Here is a 20,574-nt window from a genome sequence, read left to right as displayed (position 1 = left end):
GAACCAGACACTTCTACAAGTTCCATGCTGCAGTTTCTCTAAAGCCTAAGCAAGAAGTTAAAAAGATAAAGGAAATAACTGTGATGTGATATTGTATTTTAAAATCTGAAGATTACTTCTAATTTAATTAAAACAGTTCTTCATCTCTCTCCACATGTTTATTATTTAATATTACACTTGCAGAACATATAGCTACATGCACATTTTATTTAACCAACCATTAAAACCATAATGATTTAAAACCATAAAACCAAAACAAATACCATATAAATTAGGGGAAAATGAAATTAAGGAGCCCTTGCATGGTTAAACTCAGATGAAAATCAAAGATGTTTCACCCAGTGAAACTGGGTTTCACCCATTTGAACATAAAAGGGGTGCTGCCTAAAATGTAAACCAGAGAATTTTCTCTTTGGCTTCCTTACACTCGTCAGGTGAACTTGGCAAAGTGACTTTGCCACTCCTTACCTGTTCAAGAGGGAAAATACCACATTACAAATTTGCTAATTAGTTTCCATATGATTTCATCACTGTTACAGCAGTTGCAGCTGAGGGAATACAGTACCCATTAGCAATGGCAAGGTGTGGTACAAAGCTGACAATGTGAAATGTACATGGGGGAAAAGACATCAAACAGACAGAGGAGCAAGGTGGGACTGTCCTTTGTTAGAGATTCTCTGGCATTATGACAATAAAAATGCAAGTTTTTGGCCAATAAAGCAAACCTCTATGTCATGCAAAGCTTATCAGAAAAGCAGGAAGACAATTTGAGGCAATTCTTTGTTCAGTTAATAACTGCTGACCCTGCTCCCCACACCTTCATGCTGATCTCACATTTGTGACAGCTTTAAGAGAAGAGATAAAATACAGATAAAAAAAAACATTTGAGAAACTCCGTATACATAAATATAGAAAATGCAGAGCCATGGACGTGGGCTGCTCCTCAACTGCATGGAAAGATTTCTATTTTGTATTCCATCATACGCAATAGATCAAAGGGAAGGAGGGAGAAAAGAGGGGGGAAAGCGTAGCTGGCTATAACAGCACATCATTTCACGAGATCTGCCAGTCCCTGCGCCCAATTGGCGGCTCTGAAGGAAGCAGAGCTCTGGCGTCATCACCTCCTTTTAAAGAAGTAAAGCTAGTCATTACTCCAGGTTATATAACACTCAGACTATGCCAGACTTTGTGCCACCCTCTCAAAAAGGAAGCCGCTGTCAGAGAGCCTGGGAGGCGGGCAGGGGAGGCACCGACGATTTCCTTCGGAGCTTCCCCCTGCTCGGGACAAGCCGAGGGGACCGGGAAGAGTCCCCGCGTTCGGACAGAGCGACCGAGCCGCGACATCGGCACTCCGCAATCCCCTGCGCAGGGGGCTGGGGCACAGCACTCCTCAGGATCCCATCCTTCCTTCCCACAGCAGCCCCCAGGCCACACCTCACCCTGCTGAGAATAACCGAGTTCACGGGGTTACTCAGAGTGCTGGAATCAGGCAGTAAAGCCCCCGAAGCCCAGGCACCGCTCCTCCCCAATCCTCCCTGATGTATTGGCAAACAGCCCACAGGGAAGGCACCTCTGCCGTCCTCCCACCTCCGAAACTGCCCCAACGCAGCACAGTGCCCAGCCAGGCAATCTGCAGCTTCGGAACCGGCACAGGGGAGATAACAAAGCATCCAGCACTGGCTGCTCCCAGCAAAGCACTCAAGAGGATTTTTCTTTAACATCATTTAGTGAATCCAGTAAATCCAGTTCAAGCAAGTTGGGTGCCACAGGGTCTGCACAATGTGCTGGGGACAGGGACCCTCGCTGGCTGGGCAGGGCCAAGCCCTCAGACTGCACACACAAACATCATTTTGCTCTGACACACACACTGTGCTCCCGGGAAACTGCCAGGATAAAAACAATGGGTAAAATCTGCAGCCTTCTGTAATGAAGCAAAATTCCCAGAGAAATCCGTAGGGCTTTTGCCTAAATGAGAGGCAAACCTCCTCTGCAATTGCAATGTAACCCTTCAGTATTACTCAGTAACTAGGTCTGCTGAAACTGTGAATGCTACCATCCCATCTCCTTCTACCTTTGATACTAACTATGTATTTTGTATTTTATTCAGCTGGATTGTGGAAACATAGAAGCCAGCCAGCTCCTAATTTTTTGGATCTTGGGAAACCGACACAAGTCTTGAAGGTAAGATTTGTGGACACAGAGAGCGTTTGCTGAACCGACACAAAGCCCTTCTCACTTTCAGGAACTGAGAGAGCAACAAAACTCCCTCAACGTCTTAGTTCTAGTGCATCACCTGAGAAATGCATCCACTATCTGCAACTGGATGCACATTTACAGAGTAACCACCTGAGACTGAGCCCCACACTCCGCACCTATATAATAAAGTACATTTAAACACTCTGATCCATAAGAATCATTTTCTAATGTAATGCAATGCAGTTTCCTATGACAATTTGATTAAGTTTAAACACATGTCAATAGGCAGGACATTAGTTGACAAGTAAATTCTCTTACAGGTAGTGATTGCTTTTGTACCTCTTATGATACCACACAAGCCATCCTCTTTGCAGGCAATTATTGGCTTGGAAGACAGTCTACATAAAGTTACTACAAGCATGAAAACCTGCCTGGCTTGGAAGGATCATCAAAGTGCACAGTGGTACATGAAAGCTCAGATCTGGCTCTTTACTAAGACCAGAGCCAATGCATAGGCAACAAACCTAGACTGGAGCAGAGGCTTGTTTCCTCCAGGATATGCCCTCCCAGCTTCCTTGGAAATAGTACTGGTGGGCTCTAGAGAGAGCTGCATCCAGCCACAAGTAGCCAAAACAAAAGAATTTATATAGGGAAGTCCATCAAGAAGGAAAAAGTGAGATGATGTCAATCACCACTCTTCCTTTTTCCCAAGAAATTCACCTTGTGCACTGCAAACATCTACTTGTAGATTAAAGTGCAGGATTATAACTTATGGGGACTAACCACTCTGGCATATGTACATACAGAACACAGAGGAGTTCACAGTTAAAGCTCCCCTCATGATTGTCTTCAGTGCTTTTCTAGACTTAGCAAAGTCCTGGCTTCTGTTTCTTTCCATACCTTTTGCTCCAACTCATCCACTTTCAAACAACAAAAAGACCCCGCTCTCCACTCCAAGCTCACTGTGACGGGCTTGTGCCTTTCCTTAGCCCCAGCACCTGCCTCCAGCTAAACAAGGACAGGAGATCAAAGAACAAGTCACCAGTGTGAGGCAGGAAGCATGCAGCACCCAAGGCCACTGTGGCACACACTGCAGCAGATGGAAGCAGGGCTCCTCAAAGAGCAGTTCTGTTCTCTGAGGCTGCCTCGACCTTGGGATGCCCATCTGCCCTTGGTGCCACCTGGAGACACAGCTGTGAAAGGCTGCTTTCTAAAAGGAGTGGAGAGATTAAAGCAGTAAGTACCTAATTGCTCCTCCTCTTGTTAAGGAATAAATTAAATTTTCTAGCAAAGAGGAAGGACAATTTAAAACCAGTGTTTCCTTAAAGAAAATGCTGTGCAGTCTGGTCAAAAGTAGAAGGCAAAAGGTTTCAGGTTGTTGGAACAAATCTGCATTTACCAACACAAGCACGATCATTCATTTGAGGTAAAAAGTGCAGGGAAATTACTTTCTAACAGCAGTTTTTTTCTCCTTTTTATCTCCAGCATGATGGGCCTTTCTAAATCTGGATATAAAATGATAAATGATATCATTCAGCAAGATAGGAAACTGTCTCCATACTCTTCCTCTGCCTCTCTCTCAGTTTCATACAGGTAAATATAACGTGACCTAATTTATAAGAATAACCACAGTCAAAAAGCAAAAAACTCACATATTTGAGGAGGAGGAGCCTACAAAGTGAACAGATTTATACCAAAAACTTTCCTCTCTTCCCCTGTAAGGACAGAAAGTTGCTCTGTTCCCAACCACACACATCCAGCTGGGGACTCCCACACACCCCAGTTTTGTTTTGTTCCAGCACTTTGTTGGGGAGAAGAAAAGATAGAATGCTTTGGGGTGGGAAGCACATGAATAACACCATCTCCAAAATGAGCAGCAGATCTCTGTACCTTAAGGATGCATTCATGTATCATTCAAAGAAGTATTAACCCACACTTCCACATGATGTTAAAAACAGATTTCCAAAATAATTTCAGCTTTAATAACTCCAGGTGCTAATGAACTTTCTAGTAAGTATGGTATTAACTACTCATTTTTCCCATTAGATTAGACAAAGAATTTGCCCAGGCAGATACAAATTGATTTCCCTTTCAATGTAATTGCACCCTATAATGATGACCCACAAAGAGCCACAGAGGAACATCATATTAAACAAAATCCATACTTGCTATAATTTCATGCCAACATTTTTTTTCCTCAACAATGAAGTGAAAATCGTAGGAAAAGCTGATCAAGCAGGACTCCTTTAAATGAACAGACTTTCCTCCAGTGAGGGCTCAAGGTAAGCAGAGATCTTTTCAAGCTTGGATCAGCAGTGGTGCCATCTGAAGTCAAGAGCTCCTGCCTTGGTATCAAGGGGGGAAGTTCAAAACTGTGAGTACCAAGTGGGAGCTCAAGTCCAAGCAAAAGCAGCTACTGAAATACATTGTGGGTCGTGCTGCAGAAAGGAAAGGTGGCTCTGTTTGAGCTATCAATGTCACAAGCAGGGTCAGCAGTTTTAAGAGGTTAAGGTGAGGAAAAGGGTCTCTCTTCCCCCTCACTCAACTCATGTGCCAATCTCTCAGATGTTCTGAAATTTTCTGATGCACTCACCCTACCAAGGAGCTGCAAAACATCACATGCACCCATGTGTCCTCCTCTCCTGGACTCATTATTCTGTACCATCAACCAACTGTGCTTCTCATTCACTCCTCTTTAGGAGTCTGTATGTCCACAAACCCCACACAAACCAGTCTTGGTTTGCTCCAGCACATTGCCAGGGAGTAGGAGGCACAGTATGAGTCTGAGCTGGGAAGAGGGAGCTCCTCCAGTTCTCCAGTAGTCAAACAGAGATGCCACAGAGCTCGCACATTCCCAGCCCTGGAATGTGGGGAAAGAAACAGGGGACAGGAAAGGAGAAAAAGTGCAGAACACAGGGCAGGAGACAAGGCCAATTCCATGTAGTTTGTCTTATCACAACAGTATCACCTAATATGTTATTATTTGGTGTTGCCTAGAATTTTTGTACAGTAAGAAGTGCAGCACTACTGTAGTACTGGGAAATTGTTCACCAGTATGTACCCTAAAAGCACAGATTCCAACCCCTGTCTGCTGTGCCATGCATCCTGGAATGCAAACACAACTAGGAGCCTTTGAGGACAGGGTCTGAATGCTTGCGCTCATTAAGACATCTTTGAGAGAACTGAACAACCACTTCTACCCCAAACTGCGCTTGAAGAAAGCGTTTAACCCATACACTCAGAGGTAAGAAAACAAGCAACTTGTCATCACTATTAACAGCAGAATTACAGCAATACATATGAATAAGAGATAATGAATTCCAGAGACATCAGAATAATCCAGAGACATTCCCAAAGTGAAAAAACAGAACAGTACAGTGGGATTCATTCAAACACTCAACAGCTTTCCTTGGGAAAGCTCTGAGGTATAAACGGTCCACGCATTTGAAATGATCTGTAAAATCCATATTGGAGATTTGTTTCCTCTTTGCTCAAATTAGCTTTTATTCCTATGGAGTCCTACACAGCCCTGAGCAACAACCAGGATCAGAGAAAAAGTGCAGGACTTGAAACAGCCCTTTATCTCCACAGTCATCAGTACATCACATTTCTAGTGAAAACGATTCAGGGAGGTAAGAAAAAAAGTTTCTAGCAGTCACGCATTGCTATCACAAAATCAAACATGATAAAACAGGTGCTGCAACCCACAAGTGGTGAAAAAACAGATGAAGTGGGCAGGGATGACAAGGCTGGAAAAGCAGTGGCAGCCTCTGGCTAGGACTGAAGCGTGCTGCTGGGATGGGTGTGCAGTCTGGCAGCCAGGGAAGGGGCTGTAAGTCAGAATAGGTATGTTCTGAAAGGAGAATTCTAGAAAAAAAGAAAAGACTAAAGCTGGAAGATTTCCTACACATGATGCCCAGGTTCATTACCTGGCCACCACTGAAGAAATGGATAAAAGATGTAAGCCGTGTGGTTATTAGCTTTCACTTACTGAGAAATTTTCAGAAAATTAGCTTTTCAGGCTCTTGTGATTCCTTGAGGGCAGGGGCAAAGGTTGAAGAGCTGTGTTCTTCCATACTGAAAGCCTGTACAATACAGGTACAAACTAACTCTAGACCACCTATAGGACAGCCTGTACTAAATGCAAACAAAACTGAGCAGAAAGGAGAAAAATGTGCCAAAACTGAATATAGCACTAAAATACCAGAATGTATAAAGACTCCTGGAAGACTATGAAACTGAAACTACACACAAGGATTAACTCCACATACAACATGTATCAGAAAGACAAAAACAGGTTAAACATGCAAAACACAAGTCACTGCTAAGTCTGAGATGATATGATCAACCACCACCAAGTGTGGATAACATTACATTAACACTGGAAAGTTCTTAAGTTATTTGAACCACCATCAATACACGGAAATCCTAAACAAAGCCACTAGTTTGCAAGCAAACAGTAAAAATGTTATTTTTGTAATTGATATAATCACTATTATTTAAAACAAGTAATCAGTTTCCATTTGGAGAAAATGTTTAAGCAGCCTGTCAGCCTTCCAAGAAATAGCTCTGAAAGATTTATTAATCATCTAAAGCTTGTTGTGCTAGAAAAATGCATGAGCCCATCCTCAAGGGAAAGATCCCCCCAGGATCCCCAGTGGGATCAGAACAACCACAATACCAGGAGGGGAGCAGAACAGCACAGCTGGGAATAGGGAGAACAAAGTTTTAACAGAAATTATTAAAATTAAGCGTTTTAAAAGCTTCATAATATAAACACTAGAGCACGGCATCCCTTATGAATAAAACTGTCTGTTCCAAATATGATATTTATGAATGAGGTTACTCTTCAAAGCCATGGGATTACAAACATCAGATGCGCACAATAAAATGAACCTCTTAATTCAGAAGTTAGTTATATTTCATAGGCTAAAGAGCAGGAGGCTGGTTTACATTAGATCTAAGGTGATACAGATGCCAAATGACATTTTGGAGGCAATGTGTAGCTGTAAGGAGATATCAGGAAAAGCAGACTGGACACCTCCACAGAAGATAATAATTATACATCTAAGCACCCAGAAAGCATTCTGATATTGTGGCAGGCAGAATTAAAGCTGAACAATCTGAAACCTCAGAGGCAATTTAGCTTTGCTCAGCTCATGGGAGGGAGTTTTCCCTTGTACGTAATGAATAAACATAAAAATACTTTATGTCAGTTTCTCATGTAAATTCTTTTTACTGTTCCTCATTATTTTCTACTTTTTTAAAAAAAATATTTTTAATGAGTCACAACAAAAATATAAAAGATAAACATGTTTCTAGTGTTTTAACATGAAAATAAAGAGCTGTCATTAGCAGCTCCCAATGCTCTGTATGCCTACGTTGATCTTGTCTGCTTTGGAAAGAATAATCCTAACAAACAGCTGTGAGTACCCACACACACTAATATAGATGTTGATGATAAAGCACATCAGTCTATGATAACAGACCAGTGGAACAGTGGGAATGACCCACTTGGACATGACATACAGACACTCCCTTCTGTTAATGAAAGTTTGGCAACCACATCACACTTCCTCCTGCCCCACTGCTGCAGGGTCCTGTGAACAAAGTGCCATCATCATCATCATCATCATCATCACCAGTCTGAGACAGAGTAACCTGTGACCTTGTAACTCTTCTCTGCCTTGATACTGGGAATTCCCTTGTTTCTTACCTGAACTAACACTTCCATTTCTGCTACCTTCTCATTAGAAAAAGTCACCATGTGAATAAAGAAAAAAAAAGAGGAATGCATTTGTTTTTGTGTAAACATTTTTATAAAAATATTTAAAACGAAAACAGTATCTTCAAATAGCACATGGCTGAAAGAATATAACAGCAAAACAAACAACACTTGAGGACAACAATTTATTTTGAAGCCAAAAATTCTTTAGTAACTAGAAGAAGAGAGAAGCATCTATTTTTAACACATTCTCTGCTAAGAAAAGGAAGATTACTCTCAGTTGGTTTAGGTAGGTATATTCAAATACCTGCATACCCTTTGAAGTTATTAAAAATTGCAATTTTAAAGGAAGCGAATAGAGCATCCCCTCAGGCTCTGGCTACAGGTTTGTGATACAAAGAGTTTGAAGGCAAATTCAGCATGGGGAATTCCCACCTGAGCTCTTCATTCCAGCCTCCATGCCCTAGAACATCAGCCCTTCTGGACCAGCAGACATTTCTAGGATTGTGCCGTGACCCAGAACAGTTATCCAGTAACACTCAAATGTAACCTGCACAGCACAGGCTCACAAACACCTGCATTAGCCCTGGTCTGAACTGCTCCTCTCCTGAAGAAGAGAGTAGAGCAGGTGGAACTAGGTGAGGATAGAAGGTGACAACTTAGCACTTCCATCTTTCCTCTTGTAAAACAAACAAAGGAAAACCCAACCTGTATGCTGGCAATAAAGAACATTTTCCAGCTGTTAATGATGATTACTGTGAATGAGCAATAATTGTCCATAGCATCCATCAAATTGTTTATGTATGGGACAAGCCAATGACACAAATGTATTTATTTTCACCATAATCTTTAAATAATACAAGTAATTGCAAATCAGCTCATTTACTTTACATAATTGCTTTCCTGAAATTTGAAGCTATTTTAAAAATTCTATCCTCCTTACAATTTATACTTGTGGCTTGTTTTCCTGATGGAAATATTTTTTGGTCAGGAGAGTATATTTAACATTAAAAATTTATTAAAACTAAACAGCCACATAAGGACTTCTCCCTGCCAAGAGCTGGACAAATCCTAACCCTTACACAACCTCCCAAGGGGTGACAGCCAGCTTTCTATAACAATGTATTGATACCTCAGGTTTTAGCTTTTATATTTTTCAGATTCTGTACTGCTTTAGTGTGTAGTTCTGAGCTTCATATTAAGGGATGGTGAGCTCTCTTCACAGAGTAGCTGGACAAAACAATTCCTCTCCTAGCTTGGGACCAAGGACTACCACCCAAATTTCAGGCCCAAGAGCACAAACAACACAGATTGAAGAGAGAAAAACAAGAAGGATGGGACTGCATGGGCTAAAGCTGTAACTGGACAATTAACTGCAATATGCAAATGGGGCAGAACTGATCAAAGCGAGAGACCCCGTGAGTGGTTGTGCATTTTGTGACCATTTTGGTTCATCTTGGGTGCAGCCCTGGCTGGGCTCTTGTGCTGCCCAAGGTGGATCCATGGAGACCTTTTAATAAATCCCTCCTTTATTCTTTAACTCTGTCAGGCCTCTGTTCTAGGGCAGCCTTCACAAGGCATCAGCGTATTCCCAACCCCATTCACTCACCACTTTCATCAAGTAAGTCCTCCTCGTCATCCCCATCGTTGTCCTCCTCCATCGCCTCCTCCTCATCTTCCTCCTCCTCCTCTTCCATATCCTCCTGCTCCAAGTCCGGGTCCAGGTCCGGATCACTCCCTGAGATTGACTCGTCTGACATGATTCCCAGTGGTGCTCCTTGTGCATTACCTGCTCATGTTCTACCGTGAGGCAGCCCTGCAAGGACACCAGAGAGGAACGTGAGCCCAGCAAATCCCAGCCTTTGAGCCCCAAGGCTCAACATCACAGCAGCATTACTGCACTTAAAAAAACAAATCAGCCTTTTAAATAACAGACTTAGATATCAGACAAAGCACAAAATCCTGTGGAGAAAACAGATGCTGCAAGAAATGGATCATAATGATACAGGCCCAGCATTGAAGAATCTCCATCTCTTCACTGGTGCCCTTGACATGCACACAGGACTCTTCCTGCTGGAAAATTCCTGCTATCAATGCCTGATTATTCAGAGATGCAAAAACGAATAAATTATGTGAATGATTTCCGAACACTACCATCCAAAAAGGAAGCATACAAAAAAGGATCAGTGTCAGCATCCCCTCCAGATACCTGTTGCCCTGATCCCTGTAAACACCATCACAGTGAGCAGAGACAGAAAGCCCCTCCTGCCTCAGCTGTACCCACTGCAAAGTTCACCCACCTCCTCATCACAGCCGGGCTGAAGTCTCTGATCCAGCCACACAACAAAAGCACTGTTACCTTCATAGTTTGGGCAGAAAACAACAAAGATCCAGTTGTAAAGGTTGAACTCCCATTGTAAAACAGGGCAGGAAAAAAAGTACACACAAAGAAAGAATGGACCAGACAAAATTTGCATTTCCTTTCTCTCAAGGACAAGAACTGGGGCTGGCTGTGCATAACTTCTCTGTTACATCACTCCAGTGCATTACAGCAGAAATTGTGGTAGAACACAAAAATAAAGCCACAAGAGAGGTCAGGGCAATCACCAAGTCACCAGTTTATCTGTTCAGATCATGCACTGTCACTTCTGGTCAGTGATGGGTACTCCTGAGCACTCATCTTCCATACACACAGAATGATCCTAGAGGAGCCGTGTAAGATGGATGAAAGGAAACACAACCAAGAAAGGAAAAGAAAGAAGGCATCCTGATCTTAAGGAATATAAGCAAAGGATGTATTCAAAGATCAAGCTGCAGAAGAATTACTACCCACACATTCTCCAAAACCTTTAAAGAAAGATGAAGGAAACATTTCCTCATCACTCACTTCCCACTGCCCCCTACTTATACCACATTTCCACTGTAAACTATAAAATTTTGAGAACTAATCAGCCACTTAAAAACAAACCTAAATCCCAAACATCTAAGCAGATAAGGCAGTTCAAATATCTGTAGACATTTAAAATTTCATTTAATTTAACACTTAAATTTCATTTTCAGCTGTGTTTCATCAGTTACCAGATTAACTCAGAAACCTGAAGGTTAAAGACAACACCCCTGTAGCAGGGCTGAAAATTTAACTGTTGAGTATGCTGAATTATTCCAGCTCAAGTCACCAGCTGCTGCTCTGGCCCTCAATAACATTGAAGAGTGTCAGAAAGAAAGAAAGCACAGGGGAAAGAAGGCACTGCAGAGATTGGCTTTGGAACAGGAAGCCTTTCACCACTCAGTCCCAAGAGCACTTTACCACCAGGCAGAGACAACTGAAGTCCCTCCACTAGTACACGTGTCACACAGAATAAGTTGGCTTGGTCAAGCAGATGGCAGAAAAGGCTAAAACCTGAATTAGCTCAAGTGGAACTGTGCCAGTTTACACAAGCCAAAGATATTAATTCAGCTTCTGTGGCCTGCAGGTACAAGCCCAGTTGCTGTCAGGCTGCTGCAACACGGTCACCTCCAGCATCTCTTGTTTTCTGGGGTCCGGTGACTTCAGTCAAGGGCTACATACACAAAGCCATCTATTATCAGAAGATTTTCCTAACAAATGTTGTGCTAAAGTCTGTGTCTATTTCAAAATGAGGTCTATTTCAAAACAGTGGCTTAGTTTTTCTTTTGCATAGAAGCAAGCAACCAAGGAAACACAAACACTGCTAATACGGCAGGAATGAACTCTCCTCTATAAACAGCAAAAGCAGAAGTGCTATAATGTCACTAAATGCTCCAGGTCAAAGAATGACACACGATACAGTTTCTCCCACCAGTATCCTCCTGTGTGTCATCCTCTCACGTCCCATCATTTGTACCAGAACCTTAAAATATAAAAAACACAAATCAAAACACAAAACATTCTCTGAAAATTGTTTAAATGCAAGGTTATGGTTCCCTGTGTCTTAACAGATAAAATCAAACCAAGTGGAGAGCAGCTCTCCCTCAGACTGGAGCACAAAAGGGCTCAAATCGAAGCTTTACTTTTGTTTAGCGGTAACTACACGTTCTGTATAAGCCAACTCCTTACACCAGGAGCTCGGCAGCCCCGGCCATATGCAGGAGAGAAAAACAGAAGCTTTTGCAAAAACTTCACTAAATCTTGCAGAGCTGGGTGAAACAAAGCTGGTTAACCGCTCCGTGCCCACTGCCGTGCATCTCTGTCCCTTCCCCCGCCGGGGCCGGCTCCCGGGAGGGCTCCCGCCCTGCCTGGTGGCAGCAGGTACGCGGTGCACAGCCCAGAGCCTGCCCTCGTTTCTCACACCGATCTGACCCAGTTCGGAGCCTCCCACCAAGGGGAATTACACAACAGGGCCAGATTGTGGCTGCCGCTACTGTTTTATGGCTGAGTTATTCCAACCTGCCCCATCTCCTGCCTTTGCAGACGCAGGCACTGTGCTCAGTGTTTAATCGCTGCAGGAAGGGCACTTTGCGAGAGATAAACTGATTACCTGACACATCCCCGCACGGGATGTGAGCCTCAGGAGGGTTACAGCCCCAAGAAATCCTAATCAAACCCTCTGCACCACCCTTACAGCAGATATTCAGCCTTCCAGCACAGTGCCTCGACTGCTGAGAAACCGGGCTGGGATCTTAGGGGGAAACACTTGGAAAAATTCCTCTTGCTTACTCAGGGAGGAAAAAAGAGCTGTCATGTTTATCCTACCCAGAAGTTAAACCCTGCAATCAACTGCACATCAAATTAACATCCAAGACAGCCTCTCTCATGTATTATGTCCCGTCTTTCAACAAAGATAAAAATAGTTCTGAAGTTTCTTGGGCTTTGCTTTTTTAAGGTAGAACACCTCAGATAGTAAGTAAATGCCATGTGCTGATGACTGCCTCCTCCTCAAGCCTGCACAGAAAGGTTCTGTGTTCCCCATTTCTAGGTGAGGAAACCTTGAGAATTTGGACACATTTCTATTGTCCTCGCGTTTTTCTTTCCCTCTGCAAAGCTTTAAAATTACTTCTCACATATAAAATTGAGAGAGAAATGTGAAAGCAACTTTTCCCCTTCTACATGATAGTTGCTCACAGCAGAGCTGTGCATGCCATGAGCCAAACTGTTAAATGAAACAGCAATCATCAGGGGATGTGGGGACTTAGGGCATTTCTGTACATCACTTTCATCAGAGGATCCACTAGCACTGTAAATACAAAACCATTATTTAATTAACTATTACAGATACCATGGAGTAAAAAGCAAGGGTGCAGGACAAGGCAGAACAGAGTCCTTCCTCACTTGAGGAGAAGCAGGGTTCCCCTGTACTTACAGAAACTCACAAAAGCCAAAGGGACTTTACAGAAGCTCTTTGCCCACTACAACAAACACAAGTGATTTAGGGACAGGACATGCTCACTCCTGAGTACACAACCATCCCATACAAATCCCTTCAGAAAGGGCAGGTTTAACACTAATGCTGCTCCAGTGCTGAACAGTAAAGAGGATTCCATCACCTCTCCAACCTCTAGCCAAGCCCAATATCTGGGACTCATCAAGATTTGTCCCTTAAAGCCTGTTTTGTAACCAAGACTTCACACTGGCCATTGTGGTGCCAGGCCATAGAAACAGGATCAAGCACCCTGGCAAACCCCAAGAGGATTTGCACAGACAAATAAAACAGATTTTAATAAAAACAGATATTTCTAAGTCTGTACTGCATAACACTCTTCACTGTTTGTTACACAGTCATGTTTTATGGCAACAATAATCTCCTTTTCTGTTTTTCTTTTTTGTTGGGCAACAAGAGTAAAATGGTTGATTGGGGCCATAAGATTCCTCTCAATGCACTCAGTTCACACACAAACACTCCAAACTGGATGTGTATGAGGGCAATGCTGGTTCTTGGGGGAAAATCTCATCTGTGTGTCAGACCACTACTAGCACCACTCATAGGCAGCCTTCAGTATCTAGCAGAACATTACCATAAAGTACCCAACTGCATGAATAAAGGAACTATGAGCTTAAGCTTCTCTATGACAAAAAGTCTTGTAACAGTTTGCAAGCGGTAACTTGCAATATTATTGCAAAATAACAATTAATAGTTCTCTGTTCCATTTCAAAATCTAGTAAGAAATAAACCTCAGATCAGTGGTTTTGAACAGTTTGATTCTAACAAACAGTAGAATTTCTCTAATTTACATTATGCAACATATTAAAACCTCTATTAAATTATCATGTAAAAAATGGTATCAGGGGAATCACCTAAAAGGATAAATATTGTTTTCAAAAAGGAGCCAGAAGTTTTACTATAGTAGTACAACAGACCTCTATATGCTTTAAACAGAGTTTTCTGAAAAAACAAAAGGAATTTATTCCCCCCCAAGTTGCATTTAAAGCCATACTTAAATGATACTTCATGATTTAAATCCCTTCTTCCTTTGCAGCCTGAGACTGTTGAGAATCCAGCTATGCAGTTTCTCTGGACTGTTGAGAATCCAGCTATGCAGTTTCTCTGCTGTGACTCACAGCTAACTGGTGGCCACAGGCTGCTGGCTGGGAAGGAAGAAAACAATTGTCCTTCATTTTATCTTGTTCAAATCACAAACAAACAAAGTAGCATTGATCCCCTCTAACTGATGTGTTCTCCATAGGAATATCAAACTGAAGGAAAAAGAAGCAGCCTGTGAAATCATAACCTGGGGAGCATCTGCTTGTCCTGGACCACTCCTCTGAGGGAGGCAAGTGTGCTTCTCCCCATTCCACATAAATATTGAACAATGGATCTAGTCTTCACCCACACTGCATGTGAGTATTAAGGAGCCCACTGTGATTTGTAGGGAACAGGAACTGAGAGCAAAGAAATAACAGATTGCTTTTAGAAACACATCCATATATCAGTTTTGAGAGAGTTGCAGGACTTGCTCTTTTATTATCTCCAGGCTAACAATCCCCCTCGAAAAAGGCACCACAAAACTAAAACCAGCCTGAAACTGGTTGTTCCCTGACAACACGAACAACAAAAGCTGCTGCAAGAAAGTGTGGGAGAAATGAAAAAAAATTCAAAACACAAGGGAAAAAAAACCCCAACAAAAAAACCCATAAAATCAACCCATAAAGAAAGAAAAGGGAGAGCTAATCCTTCCCCTCTGCTGACATGACAGTGCTAGCACTGAGAATGTGACAATGAACATTACATAAGGCCTGGCTCCCACTGTGATCCGAACAAAAAGAGCCAGCGTGAGTCAATGGCAGCATCTGCAGCTCCTTACACAACCTGAGCATCCACCACCTGCTGTGGGAGCAGCCACAGGGCCCCTCTCTCCTGCACCTCGGGAGGGATGTGGGAACACCCCACTGCCAGCACTGGACACGTTCTGTGACCCTTAAAGAAAACCTGAACTCTCCATAAGATGCCAGCACTCCCTTCCACACAGATTTTGTGAGGTTCTTCACCTCTGGACACAGCCAGCAGAAATGGGCAAATGTTTTTGTGTTTGTATTTATGGATGTATATCTAGATAGGTATATAATTATTTGCCTGATCACTGATGCATTGCTTCTGAGGGCAATTTTGTTTAATCATATTAAAGCAGAAATTGACTTCCTATAAGTCAACTCTCTCCTATCAAATACTCAAAATGGCCTCACCAGTGAACCATCATAGAACAGCAATTTGTTTGTTACTGCATAAAAGTTCAGGCTACCTGAAGTAAGAAGCATGTGATCAGTTTTGCTTCCAGTAATTACTGACATCTGCAGTAACACCATCACAAAATAACAAAAAATTTCTCTTACTTCACAGAATCTCCATCTATGTTTTTAGAATATCCATCTGTATTTGTCAAATTCTATATAAATGGCACTTGCATTACCTGCTAAAGGAAACTCTCCTTCCCTCATCACTGTTTCTTTCAAAGCAAACAGCATTTCAATATAAAATCCACTTTTGAATGTGTTTTTACATGTTTTGTCCATGCTGCTACAGCTACAGAAAAAACAACCAAGACCTGTGTAAGGAGTAAAACCCTAAGAAAATATTTCAAATGGTGGGAAAAACTCAATAGTAGGGCACACTGTATCAGGATTCCAAATTACATTCAATGCATTTTAACCAGCAGATTAATTTGGGAAATTCTTGCCTACTTTGCATTAATGATAACCATTCTCAAATTCCAAAAGATAAGTTTGAAAAGTCAGCTCAGGGAGAGGTGTGCCAAGCCTTCTCTTCAGGAACACCCAAACTATGTCAAGATGTGAGCCAATTCCCAAGCAGGAAAGATAGAGATAAGTGGAAGATCCCTCTGGAATTTAAGCTCTTGTCATACATAGGTGCCAGAGAAGAAGTTATGTAATAAATCAAGACTAAATTACATAAACAGAAGCAGTGGAACAGAGAGGAGTGGAAAGGCATGGAGCTATTCCCCTCTCAAGGAAAGAACAGTCACTGTCACTCTTTGAAGACAACTTGTGGCTTTGGTCACTGAGATATGAAACACTATGGCTCACCTCCTTGAAGGGTATCCCTCAGAAACAGACTGGGATAGCTCATAAACAATGCTTTCATCTTGCAGGATGAGGAAAATTGCAAGTTTTCCAAATGTTAAAAGGTCTAATTTTATCCTATTTTCTCAGTACCACCCCATCCACACACACTCCTCTCTTTGCCTTCCAGAGAAGCACATTTCCTTACAGGGGAATGATTCACTGCCTTCAGCTGTGTCCCTGCTCAGGAAATGAGCTTTCCCACCAGCAGCAGCCCAGGGCAGCCCACCAGCCCCTGTGAGACAGACACCACTCACATCACACACTGGCATCACCACACCACAAAGTCTACACAACTTAACTCTGCCTTGGGTCACAGGTCTGCGTTACAGCACAAAGAATCACACAGGTCTGGGAGCTTGGTTTTGATGCCTCATCCTTCTCCCTCTTCAAAACTGGACTGAAAATCTGAGGTTCTGGTTTATGTAGTTATAGAAAAAGGAAGTATTCCACATAGGTTTGTTCCTCTTTATTCCCTACCCCATCTCCAGCAGTGATAACTACACTAGGGATGAGGAAGTATTACTTATGCCACCTACAGCTTACCAAAGAAACTTGAACATGAGCAAAAACAAGAGGAAAACCAAAAAATCATCCTGAAGTAGGAGGAAATGGAAATAAACAGTTTTGAACTCATGTGATATGACAATTAGCATATGTTAGACCCAATTTGCTGCCAAGCAATCAGACATTAAACTAATTTTTATTGGATTGCAATGTAGATTAAAAATCCATTAAAGGATTAAAAACTGTCCAAAACTTCTTTCAGTCATTCCCTCCCTGCAACACTGCACAGTGGTGAAAAAAACTTAATGTTTAAGTGCCACTTTTCTGCTAGTTTTGAGAACAAAGTAACCAAAATCTCTCGACTTTTGCCTTTCTCACTAATGAGGTCAAAATAAAACACTTACACTGATCCTTATCTATCCTGCACAAATACATCTGCTTTAATAACACTGATACTATAGGCAGCTCACATGGAAAGCAACTGGAAGAAAGAGCCTCCTGTGGTTCTGTCCTTAGTTATGGAAGCACCACTTTGGTTGTGCTGTGCTGGCTGAAAACTTCCCAATGGTTTGGACAGGCCTGAGAGGGAAAAGAATGCAGCTTACTGTCTCTCCCCACAGAGCACAAATAACCCAACACACTGCTGAGGGGATCATTTGGATACACACAAAAATCACCCCAATGGAGATAATAAATATTATTTCACAAAAGAAACAAGAGCTATGAGTCTCATGATATGCATATTATATGTTTAGCTTATAAAATTGTGAGTATACGACTCTACATACTGGAGTTTACTTCCAAAAGAGCTTTAAAAGCAGCACAATGCAAGCTGGGCTAAGAAGGTACACAAATATTAGCAGGAAGATAATCTATCCTGAGAGACACCATACCCTTTTGGTAAACATATCCAACTGTCCTGTCCCATTTCATGCAAAACAGGATATTAGCTACCAACCAGCACGAGCACACAGTGTTAAGCCAGGAAGGAGCAACTGAAAAGGGATATATTAACAAATTACTGTAAAATACCATATGACAAATAAGCACCACAACAACCACCCAGAGAAGTAGCTGCTGGCTACCAAACATAGCTCTTTTAGAGTAAAAATGTCACTACCTCCCAAGTGTATAAATTGACTTAACTTTTGTAAATGCTAGCAATGTCTTTTGCAGTACTTGTTCTTACCAAACACACAATACTGTATATTCATACCCACACAGAATCCAAAATGTTACATTTCCAAGATTCAGAAGCAGAATGACAAAGAGCACTCAGCTGTGATGCAGCCAAAACCCACAACCTTCTGGGTATTCTTTCTCTCAAAGTTAAGAGTGAGTTTCAGTCAAGTGCTTTCCCCAAATGACCACTTCTTCTACCAAAGCTCATTTAGCATTTGCAAATTCTGCCTGACTGGCAGCTGTGCCCAGTGAGCCAGAACAGAGGGAACAGCAGGAAAGCCAGGTCTTCTCGTGTCCTCTTGACTTGTTCCCATCCCAAGTGAAGGCAACCATGTGTCGTAAGAAAGCACCATCCCTATGCTCAGATGCTGTTTCCTCCCCAAATACAACAGAAATGGAATGTCTTGCCTCATAACTATAACCTCCCCTCCTTTTCAATTATTAGATTATTGAATTATTAGTCTTGAATCAGAGAACTGTTTGAGTTGGAAAAGAGCTCTGAGACCACAGAGTCCAAGCACTAACCCAGCACCATCAGGCTCACCACTAAGCCATGTCTCCAGGTGCCACACTGATGCATCTTTTAAATCCCTCCAGGGCTGGGGACCTCAGCACTTCCCTGACAGCCTGTTCTGATGCTTGACAACCCTTCCAATGAAGAAATCTTGCCTAATATCCAATATAAACCTCCCTGGCAGAACCTGAGACCATTTTCTCTTATCCTGTTGCTCATTCCTTGAGAGAAGAGCCCAACCCCCACCTGGCTACAGCCTCCTTTCAGAGAGTTTCACAGGGCAATGAGGTCCCTCCCGAGCCTCCTTTTCTCCAGGCTGAGCCCCCTCAGCTGCTCCTCATCTGACCTGAGCTCCAGACCCTTCCTCAGCTCCCTTCCCTTCTCTGGAGAAGCTCCAGCATCTCAATGGTTTTCTTGTTGTGAGGAGCCCAGGATTTGAGGTGCCTCAGCAGTGCCCAGCACGGGGCACAGTCACTGACAGTCACTGCCCTGGTCCTGCTGGTCACACCAGCGCTGGTACAAGCCAGGTGCCACCGACCTCCTTGGCCACCTGGGCTCATGTTCAGCCACTGCTGAGCAGTGCCCCAGGTCCTTTCCTGCCAGGAGCTTTGCAGGCCCTCTGCCCCAGCCTGCACTGCTGCAGGGGGGTGTTGTGGCCTTCCTGCCCTCCAGGAGATCAACGCTCCTGCCCACACTGGTGTCACCTACAAACTTACTGAGGGTGCCCTTGATCCCCTCATCCAAGTAACTGAGAAAGATGTTAAATAGGTGTGACCCCAATCCCAAACTCTGGGGAACCCCACAAGTACCCAGCTGGATGAGGCACCATTCTCCACCACTCTGGGCTTGGCCAGCTTTTTTTGCCCAGTCATTAACTGAACTTGTTCATTCATCCATTGGAGAAATTCTTGATTATTATTGATTTAGGCTGAAATAAGAAATTTTTGTAACTACAGCTCTTACCTTGATGGGAGATTTTGGGTACAGTTAACAGCATTCTTTAACAGAGAAAACTAATTTCATTGCACTTCCAAAGGAGATTTACTGGCAATGCTGTAAAATCTCAATCAACTTCATTCATAGTTGTCCCCTTGCTAGGAATGAAGGAGGCAGATGACAAAAGTTAAAGACTTTCTCATTACAATAAAGGGATAGATGTTCACAAAGAGGCAGAGTATCTCATTCTGTTAAAATAAGCATTTCACTGACCAGAAGTATTGATTTAATTGAAATATAAGATCTCCTCTCTTGCTTTTTTGTGAGTGCTATGGTAAGTACAGGAGGAAGGAAAAGGCACCTCTAAAACAATTTTTTGTTAGGGAGAAAAAAAAAAAGACATTTTTTTACAGAGTCTGTATGACTAAGCAGATCACCCTCTTCTCCAGTGTTCTCTACTCATTTGCTGGGTCTTAGTTCTCTCAAGCAGTTGACTATTGTCACTAGAAAATAAACAAATTCAGACCACAGACCTGAACTACTCCCATTCATTGGAAAACAGGATGTGAAGTAATTGTTGACAGAAATTTAAAAATGCTGGCTAGGGTGAATCTTACTATGCATTCTCCAGAATAAGGAACTCCCCCCACCAAAAAAAAAAACCAGCTTCCTGAAGAAATTCTTCTCCAGAGATAAGAGGATCACATACCAAAACTGAGGGGAAAATTAGGAAAAAAATTTTCTCTTCTAGGATAACAGCTTTTCCCCAAACATCTGATCTTAAATGCACTGCTTCAATTCTAAATCTTCTCCATTCCATGCAACAACCACCTTGACACCCAGCTTTCAAGGCAGCTGTTGCTCCCTATTTAGAGCCTGTGTTACACTTCATAGCTAAGCACAAAAAGGCACTGGTCCTGTAAGGTTTATTTCTTGGTCCTGTTCTCTAAATTCCTTGACACCTACGGACAAGGAACTTAAAAT

The 20,574-nt window shown here is 42.5% G+C and overlaps 1 protein-coding gene across 2 annotated transcripts in view; it reads right to left on the bottom strand.

Annotated features, from left to right (window-relative positions):
* The window catches only part of RAD54L2 (RAD54 like 2), a 69,020-nt gene that overhangs the window by 38,099 nt on the left and 10,347 nt on the right, over positions 1 to 20,574 (bottom strand). For both annotated transcript variants that reach the window (XM_064724482.1, XM_064724480.1), the window contains exon 2: positions 9,531 to 9,737. In XM_064724482.1, the coding sequence (XP_064580552.1) occupies positions 9,531 to 9,681 (151 nt within the window). In that variant the 5' untranslated portion in view covers positions 9,682 to 9,737. The remainder of the gene's footprint in view (positions 1 to 9,530; positions 9,738 to 20,574) is intronic.

This window comes from Zonotrichia leucophrys, chromosome 12 (genome assembly GCF_028769735.1).
Source record: "Zonotrichia leucophrys gambelii isolate GWCS_2022_RI chromosome 12, RI_Zleu_2.0, whole genome shotgun sequence".
Lineage (NCBI taxonomy): Eukaryota > Metazoa > Chordata > Aves > Passeriformes > Passerellidae > Zonotrichia > Zonotrichia leucophrys.
Note: the sequence above shows the minus strand (reverse complement) of the source record. Positions and strands in the feature narration are given on the sequence as shown.